This window comes from Sphaerulina musiva (assembly GCF_000320565.1).
Source record: "Sphaerulina musiva SO2202 unplaced genomic scaffold SEPMUscaffold_3, whole genome shotgun sequence".
NCBI lineage: Eukaryota > Fungi > Ascomycota > Dothideomycetes > Mycosphaerellales > Mycosphaerellaceae > Sphaerulina > Sphaerulina musiva.
The window spans coordinates 824341-840155 of NW_016017385.1; the positions used below are offsets into that span (position 1 = coordinate 824341).

At 48.5% G+C, this 15815-nt stretch overlaps 9 protein-coding genes across 9 annotated transcripts in view; 3 read left to right on the forward strand and 6 right to left on the reverse strand.

The window, feature by feature from the left end:
* The window catches only part of SEPMUDRAFT_41139 (uncharacterized protein), a gene marked incomplete at both ends in the record, with an annotated part of 1715 nt that extends 960 nt beyond the window's left edge, over positions 1–755 (reverse strand). The window contains 6 exons of the mRNA XM_016908815.1: positions 34–97; positions 158–199; positions 259–327; positions 378–520; positions 544–556; positions 585–755. Coding sequence (XP_016762342.1) covers positions 34–97; positions 158–199; positions 259–327; positions 378–520; positions 544–556; positions 585–755 — 502 coding nt within the window. The remainder of the gene's footprint in view (positions 1–33; positions 98–157; positions 200–258; positions 328–377; positions 521–543; positions 557–584) is intronic.
* Positions 756–2205: 1450 nt separating this feature from the next.
* Positions 2206–2609, forward strand: SEPMUDRAFT_115506 (uncharacterized protein; the record flags this gene model as incomplete). The annotated part of the gene is made up of 2 exons (XM_016901168.1): positions 2206–2272; positions 2356–2609. 2 exons carry the CDS (start codon positions 2206–2208, stop codon positions 2607–2609), a joined length of 321 nt encoding a protein of 106 aa, XP_016762343.1.
* A 407-nt stretch (positions 2610–3016) lies between these two features.
* On the forward strand, positions 3017–4173 carry SEPMUDRAFT_106574 (uncharacterized protein; the record flags this gene model as incomplete). The annotated part of the gene is made up of 4 exons (XM_016900644.1): positions 3017–3022; positions 3224–3406; positions 3671–3974; positions 4034–4173. 4 exons carry the CDS (start codon positions 3017–3019, stop codon positions 4171–4173), a joined length of 633 nt encoding a protein of 210 aa, XP_016762344.1.
* A 114-nt stretch (positions 4174–4287) lies between these two features.
* Positions 4288–4961, forward strand: SEPMUDRAFT_15761 (uncharacterized protein; the record flags this gene model as incomplete). The annotated part of the gene is made up of 3 exons (XM_016907741.1): positions 4288–4395; positions 4564–4657; positions 4795–4961. Coding segments are annotated over 3 exons (369 nt in total), but the record flags the coding sequence as incomplete, so codon positions are not given.
* Positions 4962–5443: 482 nt separating this feature from the next.
* Positions 5444–6467, reverse strand: SEPMUDRAFT_115507 (uncharacterized protein; the record flags this gene model as incomplete). The annotated part of the gene is made up of 3 exons (XM_016901169.1): positions 5444–5922; positions 6011–6112; positions 6275–6467. The coding sequence occupies 3 exons, from the start codon at positions 6465–6467 to the stop codon at positions 5444–5446; spliced, it is 774 nt and encodes a 257-aa protein (XP_016762346.1).
* A 1152-nt stretch (positions 6468–7619) lies between these two features.
* On the reverse strand, positions 7620–9076 carry SEPMUDRAFT_148007 (RNA polymerase Rpc34). Its single transcript, XM_016904645.1, has one exon. The coding sequence runs from the start codon at positions 9003–9005 to the stop codon at positions 7815–7817; it is 1191 nt and encodes a 396-aa protein (XP_016762347.1). The 5' UTR covers positions 9006–9076; the 3' UTR covers positions 7620–7814.
* Positions 9077–9203: 127 nt separating this feature from the next.
* Positions 9204–9656, reverse strand: SEPMUDRAFT_115509 (uncharacterized protein; the record flags this gene model as incomplete). Its single annotated transcript, XM_016901170.1, has 1 exon — positions 9204–9656. One exon carries the CDS (start codon positions 9654–9656, stop codon positions 9204–9206), a length of 453 nt encoding a protein of 150 aa, XP_016762348.1.
* Positions 9657–10028: 372 nt separating this feature from the next.
* On the reverse strand, positions 10029–10423 carry SEPMUDRAFT_115510 (uncharacterized protein; the record flags this gene model as incomplete). The annotated part of the gene is made up of 2 exons (XM_016901171.1): positions 10029–10096; positions 10162–10423. The coding sequence occupies 2 exons, from the start codon at positions 10421–10423 to the stop codon at positions 10029–10031; spliced, it is 330 nt and encodes a 109-aa protein (XP_016762349.1).
* Positions 10424–11310: 887 nt separating this feature from the next.
* On the reverse strand, positions 11311–13084 carry SEPMUDRAFT_41294 (MFS general substrate transporter; the record flags this gene model as incomplete). Its single annotated transcript, XM_016908821.1, has 4 exons — positions 11311–11657; positions 11759–12288; positions 12367–12799; positions 12871–13084. 4 exons carry the CDS (start codon positions 13082–13084, stop codon positions 11311–11313), a joined length of 1524 nt encoding a protein of 507 aa, XP_016762350.1.
* Positions 13085–15815: the final 2731 nt, after the last annotated feature.

The window sequence follows — 15815 nt, forward strand, 5'->3', positions numbered from 1 at the left end:
GAGAGAGAGAGAGAGAGAGAGAGAGAGAAAGACTTACCGCGACCCATTTCCACCCGAGGATGCCAATATCGGCGCGACATGTCAGTACCTGTCGAATCTGTTGTTTCAACGTTAGTCTTAGGGAGTATCCATTGCCCAGACGGCCGGGTAAATTTACCATGTCAAGACAGTGGCTGGTATGCGCATCTTCGATACCAGGCTGTTGAACTGTCTCAGCTGCTACTCGCACAATCTCGTTGACAGAAATGGGTAACTGACATTGGCGAAAGTCGCCCAGTTCTCTTTATACCACTCACGATTCATGAAGAGTTTCCTGCGCAACGCATCCTACATCAATTTCAGCAGCTGAAACGCAACACTTCTGGTGTCCTTCTTACAAGACAGTGAAGGTGGTGTATGGCCTCTAACATCACTGGAAACCCCTCCGATACCGGTCCTGGCATATCTTTGAAGACGACATTTGTACGTGGATCCAAGCCGTACGGGGCGCCTTGGTCGATGGGAATCATGAAAAAGTGATCTGCGTCGATTGTCAGCACTGACACTTGTAGCATTTCTATGAATCATGGCTGCCTGCTTTTTACGCCCGCCTTCTCGTCCCAGAGCTTGTCTACTCGACCCAGAGATGGGTGCTCATTCCAAACGCTCGGAGTAAAATTCCACGGTCGAAATATCTCAGTCTTCACCGTCCGATCGATTTCCAGCAATGGGGAACCTGCTGGCAAACGTCTGTCGAGCAGCAGACGACCTTTCATGTGCTGACATTGACCGTCATTCAGCTTCCTGAGCACTACGGCTGTCGAACCACTGGACAGAAGCGCTGCTAAAATGCTTGTAATGATGCAAACTAGCCATGATGGTCGTCTCCTATTACGTGGCTCTAACTGCCAGTGTGTATAGGAGGTTTCGGGCGCTCGAGGCGAATCCAAGAATGGATACGATTCCTCTTCCGAGCCCACTGATGTTTTCCCGTCACTTTCGTCCAAGCCTTCAAGTGTGGGTCTTTCCAGATTCGAAACCATGCTGTTACGGAACGGGATTCTGATGGACGAAGCGGACATGTTTGAAATGGGAGCTTTGGTTAATAGACAAGATGCAGACGGAGAAAGAAGATACAGACAGAGATGAGCGAAGGAGATGGAAAGAAAAGAAGCAGACAGAAGCAAGCATCCTTCACGAGGCTCGCTACCTTGATTGTGAAGCTCTGTCATCCCTCCTAGGAACATACAGCAATGCCAACCGAAACATCCGCACGGTACCTTAACTTGATAAGCTGGGGGTATCCGACAAATACACGAATCATTTTTAACAGTAGAAGCACGTTTACAGGCAAGTTTACAATCATTCGCTACTTCGATTTTGACCTTCTACCATCCCGACTAGGAACGGCGAGAAATCCCTACTAGTAACGGGAAGAAAATCTGTACTGGAAGCTACCGCTCCCCCGTAAAGACTACAGACTACAGACTGCGCGATAGCTATGCTCTAGTGATTTGAGGAACCATGCGACGAACACGTGAATGGTTGAGGGATCATTGTAACGCGTCTACAGCCCACAGGCAGGTTTCTTGCAGCAAGCATCTCGATAGCTCGGATCAATCACACAAGTCAATATGCAAACAACCCTCGCTTGGCTAGGAACTGTCGCTGCGTTAGTGTGTCTAGAGAATAGTCACGAATCATCTCTAGTCTTTGGAGCACGCGGCGGAACCTGCAACACAATTGTATCACAAGTACTCTCTGCTGGTTGCTATACATGGCTTCGTTTCCACTGCATCAATCGGCCCGTAGGAAGCTAGTATCATCAAACAGCGTTCGATATACGCCTACGAGTGCTTGGGCCAGGAGATCTCGTTGGGCTCGATGCCGATTGTGTTGTTGGATGCAACGCAGCTGAGAATAACGTTACTTGCCGAGCCATCGTCGAACAGCATTCGATGTACCACTCCCAACATACTCGTACTGGTATGTCTCGTTAGACTCGATACTTGCAAGATACGTCGTTGAGGGGGGCAGGGAAGCTAAGTATTCAAAGTTCCTTGCCGACGTACTTATATAAACCACTCGTTTCCCCCCAATGTAAGAGTCCTCGAGCAGACAAGCAGACAACACACGCCGACGACGACTCTTCTTTCGCCTCACAAAAAAAAGTCCAAGTTGCAATCGAACGAGATCCTCCTCTCTTCACCAAAACAAGAACACACAATGAAGGCCTTCATTCTCACCACACTGGCTCTTCTCAGCGCCTTTGTCCAGGCTGCTCCGTACGAAAGTAAATTTCATCAATAAAATACCCTCACTTTCTGCTGATTGTGATTCTAACGATTTTTGTTTTTCCTTTCTTTCTTTCGCTAGAACGCGCACCTGTCGACCTCGATCTTCAAGATTCTGAGAAGCGCTCGCCTGATTCTCAGCACGACTACGACTTTTACTACGCTGGAGGACCTGCTGTCGATTCCGAGAAGCGCTCGCCTAATGCTCAGCACGACTACGACTTTTACTACGCTGGCGGACCTGCTGTCGATTCCGAGAAGCGCTCGCCTGAGGCTCAGCACGACTACGACTTTTACTATGCTGGCGGACCTGCTGTCGATTCTGAGACGAAGTGATGGGGCTGTGTGCATCAAGTTTGATGCCGAATAGTGGTGCGGGAGAGATGGTTGGTGCTGTTCGCCTGTTATGCATAACCTAGCAGTGCGAGGGAGACATGTATTCAAAGTCCTCAACGACGTTTGAAATCTCGGGATGTAGAATTTCATCATTGGAATGACAGCAAAGTGATTTTTCCCCTTGCATTCATGTCTTTCTTTATGTCTACAATATACTACCTGGTTTTGACACGAACTAAGCGAAGAGTTGGTACACCAAGTCAGCCGTCTATGCTTTGTGTTAGGGCCAGATCTAGCCGAAGGCACAGCGTTAGTATGAAGGGATAGGGGCGTTCCGTAAGAGCAGGGTCGAGAAGAGTCTGCCAGAGCCCTTGCTACACGCAGGATGTATAGGTAACTCTACAGAAATGGTAGTAAGTAGTATAGTACTACAGTCTACAGCTTCGTAGGCTGTTTATTATCCTACCTAGTAAAGCTAAAAGTTTAGGGACAAGGGAGTGAAGATCGACCGCTACCTATAGCCGAAAGTCTTTGTAGCTACCACGTGGACCAAGTACTATATGATGATAGGACTGTAGTGTTTTAAACTCTTACAACTATCCACATCAACTCAGGGGTATAAAGCTTCTACAACAATTGCCGAAATAGGAAATTCGGAACATTCTCCGGACAAAGTGCATGTTCGAGATCGAGACTACACCTCCTTTCCACCTTTCACGCTTTCTAGGGGGACCTCCCCCGGAAAACATCGTTTAGATACTTTAGAGCTTCCCTACACAGCGGTCAACTTGCAGCCTGTATTGCTTCCGTGGTTACTTGCCATCAAACCATCAATAACACGTGCATTCAACAATTCCTTTGCAGTTTTCAACGACTTCCCTCGAGCGAGGGGAGAGCTCGATTCTTGCAAGAAACACCGACAACGACTCCGACAACGACTCCGACAACGACTCCGACTACGGGGAAATGGAATCCCCAGCGGCAGGCCCTCGCTTTTCCAATGTCTCCATCTTCGTCCTTCTTGCTTGGCCTAGTGATTTCCTTCTGCAAAGATACCTTAGCGCGCGATGGAGAAATCAAACGGATCTTCTGGCTCGGAAGAGAGCTTAGCGTTGATTGAAGAATGTTATACTGAACAACAACAACAACAACAACAACAACAACAACAACAACAACAACAACAACAACAACACCAACAACGACGACGACAACAACAACTGCTCCTCGACTCCCAATGGCAATCATCGTCTCCATACAACCTGCACGTTCTGCATCTCGTTGCTCTATATACGATCGTCTGCATACTTCTTTTCCTCGTATATCGCCAGCATACCAATCCTTATGATCCTGGATTGGGAATCTACTGTACCTCGAGACCTCATACTTACGCTTCAGAAAAGTCGCTCGCTAACACAACGTTCTAGCCCCTCTTAATCACTTAGTCGAATACAACGGGAAAATTACAAGAATGCGCAAGGGTCTCGATGATGATTTAGGTCCCTACAGTGGAAAACCAGATGATGAACTAGATCGATTATGGACAGATCTTTATGAAGGCATTTAAAAAACACCCATCCCATCCACCCCTCCTCTTCCGCGCGCTATGCAGGCAAAAGAAAAAAGGATAGAGGAGAAGACGCTAACAATTGTTTCGGCAACAGAAGTGGAAAGCATCCATATTCCACAAAACGAAGCTCAGAATTTATATGATTCCTCTGTTCCTATCTGGAATATGACGGGGGAATATATGATTGGTGTGGAAGTTTTTCACCAACTTCATTGCCTCGTAAGTTCCCTTGTAAAATATCTCCGAATCCTCTCCACACATTATTTCCAACGGGTGGTTCAGGACTATATCATGATGATTAGATTTGAGATTGTTAACAACTAGAGGGGGGGGGGGGGAGGGGGCGCGGGGGACTGTGTCTCCTTTTCTTTCTTTTTTTCTTTTCAGGACATAATTCGCAAAGCCGCATGGCCCGAACGCTACAATCATACCTTTTTCTTCCCCAATGGAACTCGAGATGATTTTTTCACAAGACATTTTGGTGAGTGTCCCCACAGAAGAAGAAAGAATGGTTTACTCCAACCATTACAATTGCATGCAATGCATGCTTTGGTCCGGGGCAAAAAAAAACTAATTCTTTTGATTTTTTTCATCTTCTTTCTTTCCTCGTTGTACTAGGACACTGCGTAGAAAATCTTCGAGCAGCAATTATTTGCCACTCCGACGTCACTCCGGTGACATTTCACTGGAATCGAAGAATGCAATCGGTTGTGCAGAAATTGGAAACGCCGCACAAATGTAGAAATTTTGAGAAAATTCGTCGCTGGGCGGGCGAGAGAAGGGTGCCATTTGATGATCGCCATTATCCTTTTGTGTGGGTTACAGAGCAGGAATCGGGGGCTGTAGTATGATGTGCAGAGTGAGAAAAAAAGAACAAAAAAAAAGGGGGGTTGGTCTGTAGGGAAGACAGTGCTTGTAGTGGGTGATGGGATGTTTGGCGGCTGCATATATCGTCGAGATGAGAAGATCGGAGCAGGAGGAGGAGGAGTTTTGTTGTGGTAATTTTCCATTTGTATGCAGATCTAAGCAGGATTTCACAAATGAAAGTCGGAGTGAGTGCCAGTTTGTAGTAGCGGCTCCTCGTCTCATTACGCAGTATCCATCGTACGATGCTGGAAGTCTATAGCATGTTGAGGTTGACGCAGATTCATTCCAATCGGCCTTTGGAAGTGAAGAAAGTGAAGAAAGTGAAGAAAAGGGGAAGAAAAGGGGTTTCGCAATTTTTACATCTCACTCCATTTTGTTATAACTGCCCACTCTGCCCCATTCATCCCAGACCAGAAAATCTCTCATGACCGGGCTGGAGTTGATCAAAATAATGATCCAACGAAAGGCCCGAAAGATCAGTCGCCCTCTTCGATTCCGTAAAAGCTTTCAACGCATCCCACGACCTACACATATGCGTATTGCCCCAACCATTATCCTGAGCGACATCCTCAGCGTGGTGATGCACGCTTTCAATCGTGGGGTCAGCAGCGCACATGATGCCTTGTCGGATATAATCAAAGCAATGCTCGAGATGTTTAGTAAGATTGAATTCGTTGGGGAATTGCGACATTTGAGGGGCGATTCCTGGGTCGAGGAGAAGACGGTACAATGCTGTTCGTAACATGGCGAGACAGTGGAGTTGATGGAAGCCGGAAATTGCATAGACTGAGTAGCCCTTTTGGCTAGAGATGTGTTTTCCACGACCGAGACCGTAGCTTTGGGCTTCTTCGTTTGTGAATTTGATGTGGCCTAGGCCGGCTGTTGGGTAGAAAGGTTAGTAGTGAACTTTCACGTTTTCTGTTCTAACACTTTTCTGCAGCAGCAGCAAGAATGAGTGTATACATACTTGGCATGAGCTCATTCCACGCAGCATCAGCTTCGGGTGAATTTGTAGAGAATCTATCGTCTCCTTGCCATTCCACGATAAGATTGGGTTGATTACGTAGATCTAGATGAACACGATGGTCAGTCAAGTCTTATAGACAAATATCCGATCATTCGTAGTAGTAGCAATAGTAGTAGTAGTAACCCCTACAATTTGGATATACTTGAGACCAGCTAGGCAGTCCCCAAGTCTGCAGGACACGCGTCGTAGACCACATGTACGCACAAGCTGCGACAATGAAAAGAAGTTTCGACAATCTCCACGCAGAAATCTTCCATTGTCTGTCTTGCTGCTGCTGCTGCTTTCTCTCGGCGTCTTGCATGCTCTCACTGTCGATGATGAAGTATGTTCCTTTGCTTCGGTCGATATGGAACCACTTCTTCGGAAGGGCACTCATTATACGCTCTCGGAAGGCCATTTGTATCGATTGATGAGGATGGATCAATAGCGTTACGACACAATGAGTAAAGTGAATGAGATTGTTGAAGGGAGTTTGATGCGATATCAATGGAAACGGGAAATCTTGGGATCTTACCGTTACGATACACGTGGGAAGATGATTGGCTAGGTAGGTGGTGTGGTGATGAGTTGGGGAGTGAGAGAAGACAATGATGATGATTCAAGGCTCATGCTACCCTACCTGGTACCTTACCTAGGTACCTAGGGATATACATATGACTTTGCCCCGCTTTCAAAGTGCTGGTAAACCTTCTGTACGCATTACATCTTTTCTGCTGGGGGTCACTGTCGCCCTCTGGCCAACATACCTAGCCTATCGGTCCGAGACCAGTTCTAACGGGAACATTCTTCTATAGGTACGATTAGATTTTGAAACTACAGAAACTGCGCTTCTTCGCTAGGTACTGTTGCTTTCGATCGCTGAACCTACTCGGAATTGTTCCTACCGTGATATCTATATCGATTTCGCCGACGATGATGACTGCTTCGAGAATGCCGAGGACCATTTGCGTGATATGTTTTTGGAGCGGCTTCTCACCTGGAACATCGAGCTGTCGCCCGCGACCTGGGCTTTGTCCTGCCCCTGTTTGTAGACGCCATCGGTCTTGCTTGCAAAAGGGGTCAGGGAGCGTAGAGCCTCAAGAGTCCCTTCGGCCGTCCGCTGGACGTTCGAGGTCAATGTGAGTGCTCTTGATCTCTTCAGGCGTTGCTGACACAAACTCGCCCGTCCAGGTATATTCGTCCTAGATGGGTTTATTGTCTTTGTCAGCAGGTTCTGTGCTAGTAGTCTTGAAAGTTCCCCGAGAATAAGAATAAGGCATCCTCCGTGTCAAGACTTTCCACGACCACGTCGAAAGTGTATCCCGTCAATCCCCGCATCGTTCATTCAATTTTGGAGTACTTGAGTCTTGTTGAAATCTGAGTCACACACAGTATAGCGATGATGGGGAGGACGACGTATATTTCCTTTTTTCCTTTTTTTTTCTTCTTTTTCAATGCATCGTGTTTCATTTTCTCTTTCGGAATCTGGGCTGTATGTTACGCATTCAATTTTGGGTATATCTTGCACGAAGCATATCGCTTTTGTGTGTGTGTGTGTGTGTGTGGGGTGGGGAAGAGTACATGACGCGGGCAATATTTTTGTCCGCCCACTATCGGTATCACAGTTCCATCAACGCCGTCGCTAAAGTCATACCAAATCATATCGCTTTCTTCGCGTTTTTATCAAGGCCGACATTCGCTGCTGGCCCTTTGTTCCTGGTTGATCATTTCATCCATTCCTGGTTTGTAAAAAAGCACGTCGACTTCAATCCTGCAGCCAAGCATCAAAATAAACACAAGTTTGAGGGTTGACAGGCCCACCGTCTCTGCAGACATCAAAGACTGGACATCTCCCACAAGGCGCCTGCGTCAGCCCGGTCCCCACAGCATCCTCTTCAATGTCGAAAGTCTGACCGGGCTGTCTGAAAGTGACACCTCTCCTCGTCCGATAGCCCCAATTCCCGTCTTCGACATTCCAAACTTTCTCCAGCTTGTCATCCCACACCAATACGTCAAGACAGCCTTGAACTTCCTGTACAGTGAGCGAGGCAGACTTGGTAGCTTTAATGGCATCCGACGAAGTCAAGAAGATGTGAATCTTCTCAGCTGTAGGATATGACTCTGTTCCGGCGCGGTAGGTAAGTTGCGCAAAGTCAGTTTCCGGATCAAACTTGTGCGACCTCTGATAGCGAGGTTTCACAGACAATTCCTCGATGTCCGTAGCCGGTCTTTTCCTCTTCTGTCCTGTTACAGCAATTTCATTCGCTGGTTCTTCAATCACGATCGCGTCCTCCCTCAGCGTGATCTCCTTTTTATTGCTCGACTTTCTTCGGTGTCTCTTCCTCTCGCCTTCTGCCCAACTCTGCGATCTCACCCAAAAGACAATAAGATTGAGCAATTCGTCGCGAAATGACTCATCTAAATCGCCCGCATCGAAGAACGAGTTGCCAGTGACATCCTCGCTAGGAACCAGGTGAAAGAGCATGAACACTCTCTGCGCCGGAGCCTTGATACTTTTCACGGGCTTAATCAACCTCTGACTCTCCAGCGTCTTGGTGATCTTGGCTACCACTGGCTGAGCAATCCCATTCAGCTTGTTCTTGATCGACTTGAGCCATATTCCCGTGGTATGGCTCGCCTCAATGACCTCGTATACCATCCGTTCATCCTTATCCAGCGCCTTGATCGCTTTAGCAGCTTCTCGTGGGCGAACCGACCAACCCAGGCCTCTGTCTGCGGTTTTCAGCGTACGGAAGAGATGCTGCCCAGTCAGGTATTTGATGAGTGGGAGCATGTCCTTTTTATCCGTCACGGACTCGGGCGCGATTTCGAAGAGCTCCTGCTGCGTGAAGACGACAGTGAAGCCGCCTTTCTCGTCCTGAGACTGCGACATGACCGTCTTGTACAGCTCCTCTGCCGCGGCAGCAGCTGGATTGACGGGAGTCTTGTCGGCCATGCTGAAGAAGGTAGTCGGAGTGATATTGGTGCGGCGTGCACAGGAGCGGTGGTGTTATCGGGTGATCATGGACGTGGTGGTGGGTACAGTGGGAAGAGGAGACAGGTTATGTAGAAGAAAAGTGAAAGTGGGGAGGATTGCATGTGAAGAAGACAGTACATTAAGCTTTTGCGGGCCGAGACCCACTGGGATCGCCGGCTAATAGACGACATCTGTTTCCTGCACTTGCACCCGCCAGTTCATAACTCCCTTCTCTGCTCCTTCACTACCTGTATATCCACTGCCGCCATGCATTTTGTTCTCCTGATTCACTGCGCTGCGTCCTATACCATTTCCCGCAACAATGGCATTGTGATTATCGTTGTGATTGTTATTGTGGTAGCCATCGCCATTATCCCCAGCCGTCCCGGTTCCTCTGCTCCACGATCCATCCAGAGCCTGCAGTTGTCCTGAAAAATTCTGCTTCTGCATCGCCAAAAAGCCGATGGCCTCCTCGCGCGTCTTTCTGGTGTCTTCCCGCTGTTGCTGCGATGCTCGATGGGATGTGGCGATTTGTTCTGCTGATGCTCTGGTATAGATTTCGTATTGTTTGTCGAGATCGTCTCCGAGACGCTTACGACCTTTGTCGGGTAGCATGTAGTAGAATGGCATGCTGATGGAGATAGGACATGCTCAGTGATGGAGATGGGATGGAAACTTGTATTGGGGTTCGGATGTTTGCTGCGGGACTGGGATATGTCCGAGGAGTTCATGGGTAAGGTACCAACAGAACTGTTAAGAGATGGGATTTCGCGGAGTGTTTATCTTGGCGTCCTGATCAGGTAAGTTCCTGTAACCTTCCCCATCTTACTACCTTATTGAAAGGTATTTGTCATTCGAGGCAGTACAGATGCGTCGAACTGCAACGAAATTCTGTTCCAACAGCGCAGTCGCTGTGGTCAAGGCAGAAGCCACTCGTGGTTCAGCAACATGCGCCTACGACACCTCCCATCTTGTACAACTCTACCCTCATAGCCAGCACTCCTACTGTAATCCTCCATTCAAGCTCTGCAGCGACTCGTTCGTACTCGTCCGGTCGTAGTTCTCATGCGCTGCTCAGTCGTTAGCCAAGCGCCCGAGACGAGGACCCATCGTTGGAAGCGGAGAGCTCACTCACGCTTTCCTATGCCCTGAAGACGCGGGTCTGGGAAACTCTCTCCCGGAACACCATCTCTCTTATTCTTGGCTTTCTTCGCAAGCTTGGCGATGCTTGAGCCCGCCTTGGAGATGCCGTTGGTCACTGCTTGCCAGGTCATGACCGCCCTGTCGAACGCGTCTGGCTGGCGATTCTGAGCTTTGAGTAAGTTGGCGTAAGGAGTGCCGCTCTCCTCAGGCTTCTGGGGAGCGTCGCTCGCAGGTTTGGAGATGGCCGGTGCCATGTTCGAGAGCGTTAAAACGAGAAGACCGAACTGATAAACAGACAGACTTGCGTTCGCCTAGTGCAAGTGACTACTCGAGGCGTTGTACTGAAAGCGCAGAGATAGTAATACGTTTACAGCCTACAAGCTCGATAATACTACCTACGCGCGTTGCTATCTTCACTCGCGACTCTATTCTTCACACAATTTGCCTCGGCGGTGAAAAAGCATCGAAAGAGGCGTATGTATAGCTCTATAAAACACAATACTTTTTTACTTACAATAGATAAGAGCTTGCCATTGACACCATTGACAGACCTACACTACACTCTAGCGAGAAAAGCGCAGCATTGTCGTCGCCTTGTGTTGTTGTCACTCGCATGACAAGGCAAACGAGTGTTACTGACCCCAAATAATGTCGATCAAGGTAACTGCGTCAAGTGAGGTAGAAGACCTGCTCTATTCTCTTTGAGGGATGGAATTTGCCCAAAACAAATAAAATCCGACATTCCTACAACTTTATTCAGCCGAACCATAGATAGGTAGCTATGTACTAGACCCCGCTTGCCATGTATTGTCGTTCAGCAAGTCAGTTTTCGGATGAGCCTATTCCATGGATATTGACCGGACATAGCCGCCCTCAAAGAATAGTTAGGTAGCCCCATAAAGTCTCAAGTGACCTACCGACTGGAGCGCTGGAGAGAACATGCATCAAGAAGAAGATTGATTTTTTTATTTCATAAGTAGTAGTAGTAGTAGTAGTTTATCAAGTCCAACATAATAGACATATCCTATACTTGGTGGCCGTCACTACTCTTCTCCTTCTCCTTCCCTTCATTTCCTTCCCGCCAACCAAACCCCACTTTGCATCCCACCCCCTTCCCTTCCCTCCCAATCCCAAATCCCCTTCAAATCACATACCGATACAACGGACTCCGATCCCCCATTTCCAACAACTGCTGTTCAGTATACTGCTCCTTAATCTCCTCCACAGACATTCGATCTCTCTGGGCATTCGTCCTCTGCAGAACAGTTTTCAAAATCAGCGCCGACAAAATTCCCGTCAAGAGAACTGCCAAACTGAAGCCGAATCCCAATTCATATCGAGGGGCTTGTTTGGCTAAATAAATGTTTGCGCCAATGGCACCGCCGAAATTTGCAATGGTTGTCATTAATGCCATTCCGATGGCGCGCCGCCATGAGGGGGCGAGATTGTTGGCTACCCAGGCTACGACGGCGTTGACGCCGCAGGATACTGTTGGGGTGGGTGGTGTTAGAGAGGGGGGGATTACTGCTTGCTTGAGGTGGATGGATGGAAAGAGGGGGAGGGGGAGGGGGAGGGAAAAAAGTGCTTACAGCCTGTGGGGATGAGATAGAGAAAACCGTAGGTGAGACCGGGGTATCGAGGGTGAGGAATGGCAAGGAGAGCGACAAAGGCGATGGCTGCGAGAGAGTAGGGGAAAACGACGAATTTCCATCGAGTTTGACAACCGTCGGCGTAGATGGATACTCCCAATGTGGCGGCACATGCCAACAGATAGACGGGTACGGTCAGGAGTTGTGCTTCCCAGGTTTTGTAGCCGAGTTCTTTGATGATGGTGGGAGAGAAGAAGCTGAAGGCGTAGAAAGGAATGGACTGGCCACACACGATGAGTCCCGCGAGCCAAAGTTTCCAATCCAAGATGGTGTTGATGAAATATGTCCATTCGAAATCTTCGCCCGCGTTGATGACTTTGCCTTCTTTTGTACCGGCATCCTGCTGCAGACGGCGATGAATGACGTCTTTTTCATAGTCGTTCAGGAATTTGCTGGATTCTGGCGAGTTGGGAAGAAGCCAATAAGTGGAGATACCGATGAGGGCGGTCATGATGCCTTCGAGGATGAAGCTGTGCAGAACAATCCATGCGTTAGTTGTGAATGGAACATCGACGAGAATTCGACCAGCGTGAATGCACACTACTCACATCCATCGCCACCCTTCATAGTTCCCAACGCCGTCCATCTGCTCAATGCCATATGCCAGTAATCCAGAGAAGGCTCCCGCAAGAGTCGCCGAGCACCAAAACAGTGCAACACGGAATTGGTACTCGAATCTGCAGTACCACAGCGTCAGGAGGTAACTTGCCGCGGGGAAGAAACCACTTTCGAAGAGACCCAGTAAGAGCCGACAGGCGTAGAGTTGTTCCTTGGTTTGCACCCAGCCATGGCACATCATGGCAATTCCCCAGGACGTCATCAAAAACGCCATCCACGTCGCCGGTCGGACTTTTTTCAGCATGATGTTGGAAGGAATCATGAAACTGGCATATGTGAAGAAAAAGACGGTCAACGCCAGATTGAAGTCGGGCCCGGTCATCTTGAGGGTCTTGGTCATGCCGGCGATTTTCGCATTTCCAACTGCAAAGCGGATCAGTATGCTGAGTGCCCGTAGACGACACGTGATAGCACTACTACGGGTAGCGACGTACTGTTCGATCGATCCAGGAACGACATCAGGTATAAGACGGCCAGTACGGGTGGAAGTCGCCAGTCGACCTTGCGCAAGATCCTCTTCACCTCTTTGTCCTGGTAATCGGGCAGATTGGAGTCGTCCAAGCCCTTGGCCTCCTCCTGGTGGATGATGTTCCCGACATGTTTATACGGGTCGCCATTCTCGACGCTGTAGGGGATCTTGTCGCTCATGGTCTTGGGCGTACTTTGGATGCGGTTGATGATACGGACTGATGACTCCATCACGCACACAGCAGAGGGTCTCGGCAGAGGTTGGGTCCCAGGCCATCTTCTTGTATTCTCATCACGGTTACTACCGTGGGCGACCGGTCGGCGGTGACAGTCCAATAATTCCCCCCCATCATCAGCTGAGCAGCTGTTGTAGGGGGTCACTACTTGCCTGGAAAGCACATGGGGTCCGGATGATCCGACTCATGGGGAGAGCTGGAGGAGGGAAAGTCAGATCCGGGGTTATAGTGTCGATGCAACAGGGGCGAACCCAGAGGGAGTCCTTACACAATTCGAAATTGGAGCAGAATCCTCGTCGGCGGCCCGAAGCAGCAACCACGTTTGAGACCAACTGACTGTACTGGCTTATTACATTCCCGCGTCCCTACTCCCTAGTACGGGTGAGGTGTGCCCACGGCTCTCAGCTCGGAAGCGCCATTGTTTCCAGATGCCCATCATTCCACCCTGCGCTACGAGTGCGTTGAAAGGATAATCAGGCAGACCATACCTTATACAAACTTCACCTGCCACGACGTGTCCATCATCTCTACCGGACTCACCCAGTGTGAGACTGTAAGGAGTGTCGCAAGTGCCAAGAATGGCACCGGGGCCATGGAGTATCCCCTGTGATAATCAAAGCTGCCCACTGGCATTTGGCAAACTTAATCCGACGATGTGATGGCAGTCACATCTACAGTATAATGTGAAAAAGCAGTAGTCCGGGTCCCGATGCGCATTAAGATGCTGACGAGCCTGTGAAAAGCACACTTGGCAACTCTAGGCAATCTCAGCGCTGTCGCCCTCGTGTCCATCCAGAACGACATCAATATTAGGTAGGTATTATCACATATTGGTGACAAGACCGCAACACATGTGTACGGTATCGCACACCAACGAACACTTCGGCGTGACGAAAGCGGGTGTAACCAACAAACTCCAGCTCTGTGCACACCGACACCAGATTAGATTCCCTCGACCGGGCCGATTCGGGATCAAGGTTGCCAAGTGGGTGCCAACCCACGTGCTTATTTTCACAGCACAGCACAGTACATACTTCTTCTTCTTGGAGAGAGAGAGAGAGAGAGAAGTACATGTACCGCAAGCCCCTTCAAGGTTTGGTGAATGCCGGACACTTCCATGGTCGACCATCAGGGAAGGTGTTTTTCCCCCTAACGAGCATTCAAAAATTCCCTCGCGTTGGCCTCCGACTCGCCCGTCCTGGTCTATACACATCGACATTGGTTGGGTACCTAGGTAGGTAGGCAGCGTAAGGTCAGGTAGTTAACTTTTTCTCTCTTATCCTTATCGCGCACACTTGAGACGTTCAACTTCGTATATGCCAGCGCAGAAGCCGTATAGATATGCAGCTGTAGAAGTCACAAGTGGTAGAGGAGGAGGAGGACTGTACAGCTGTACAGAAAACCGGACGGCAAGTCATGTCGTGCAGCGTATGATCAGGTATTCTTGGTTGCAGTTTTAGATTCCCTGTGCGGACGGTTTCGGGGAGGGGGGCTCGCCTGCCACGCCTGGTAGAACTCTCTCTCAACGACCTGAAACTGGCCAGCCAGGCCTGAAGAACCTGACCTAAAACTAAAACCAAAATAAAGGTCCGTGAATTGGTCCAGTCGGTCGGTGTGCGCACAAGCACAGCAGTTGGGCATGCGAATTTAAAGAAAAAGGTGAAGTCTGCAATACTATTAGAAGTAGTAGACTAATAGTCCGATACCATCCATCCCAGAGCAATGAACCTATGTGAGTGAGCACATGTTCAAATTCTGCCCAAGCAAATGATTAGCACATACATGTACCCAGGTACCTTAGGGTAGGTGGGTAAGAAATACCCATCTCGCGGATTAGGCATTTGCCCAGACCCAGACGGAGATATTCACATGTACCTTTAGTGCCCCCCTCCCGTCATCTGTCAGACTATACTTACTTACCACGTGTAGAACAAACAAGAATGCAAGGAACAAATCAGCATGCGCTGGCAGCACTAGAAATGATCAAAGCCTCATTCCTAGGTACATGTACCTTAAGGTATGTTTCCATCTCTTCTTTCGTTCGTTTCCAAGACTTGGTCAGTTTCTTTGTCCCTCCCACACCATCCCGAATCATGGATAACCCGGATGAGAACTAGGTATCTCCTAGAGTGAGTGCATACCTGACCTTAGGTACCTGATCCAGCAATGCTTCGATGCTTTTGCTTGGCAGCAGCTTGTGAATTGATTGGTAAACAACTAGAGAGAGAGAGAAGAGCGTACCTCCGCAGCCTGAAAAAATTTAGAGAGTCGTCGTTCTGCAAAAGAATAAGGTATCTCCGGTACCTCCATTTCCAGTCCAGTCTTCTTTTCTAGGTTTGCGAAAAGTGTGTTTTTTGGGGGTTTTTTCTTTTTTGTTTTTGGTTTCTTCTTCTCGCTCGCTCGCTCGCCTCGCCTCACATTCCTTCGTATTCGTGATCGACCAACAAAACTTCCAGTAGGGACTTTACCTTACCTTCGCTACCTTAACGTATCTCTTTGAAAAAAATAATAAGGTAGGTAGATCCAGGTTCCAGGGTTTCAGGTCCCAGTTACATAAGGCATGTGTAGTTTAGAAAGAATGTTTAGGTATTTAAAAAAAAGTTGTGAAAAGAATTGAAAAAAAAAAAAAAAAAAAAAAAAAAAAAAAAAAAAAAAAAAAAAAAAAAAAAAAAAAA

Excerpts from the sequence above, each read along its gene's own strand:
- SEPMUDRAFT_148007 (XM_016904645.1), bottom strand. The coding sequence starts at position 9,005 with ATGGCCGACAAGACTCCCGTCAATCCAGCTGCTGCCGCGGCAGAGGAG.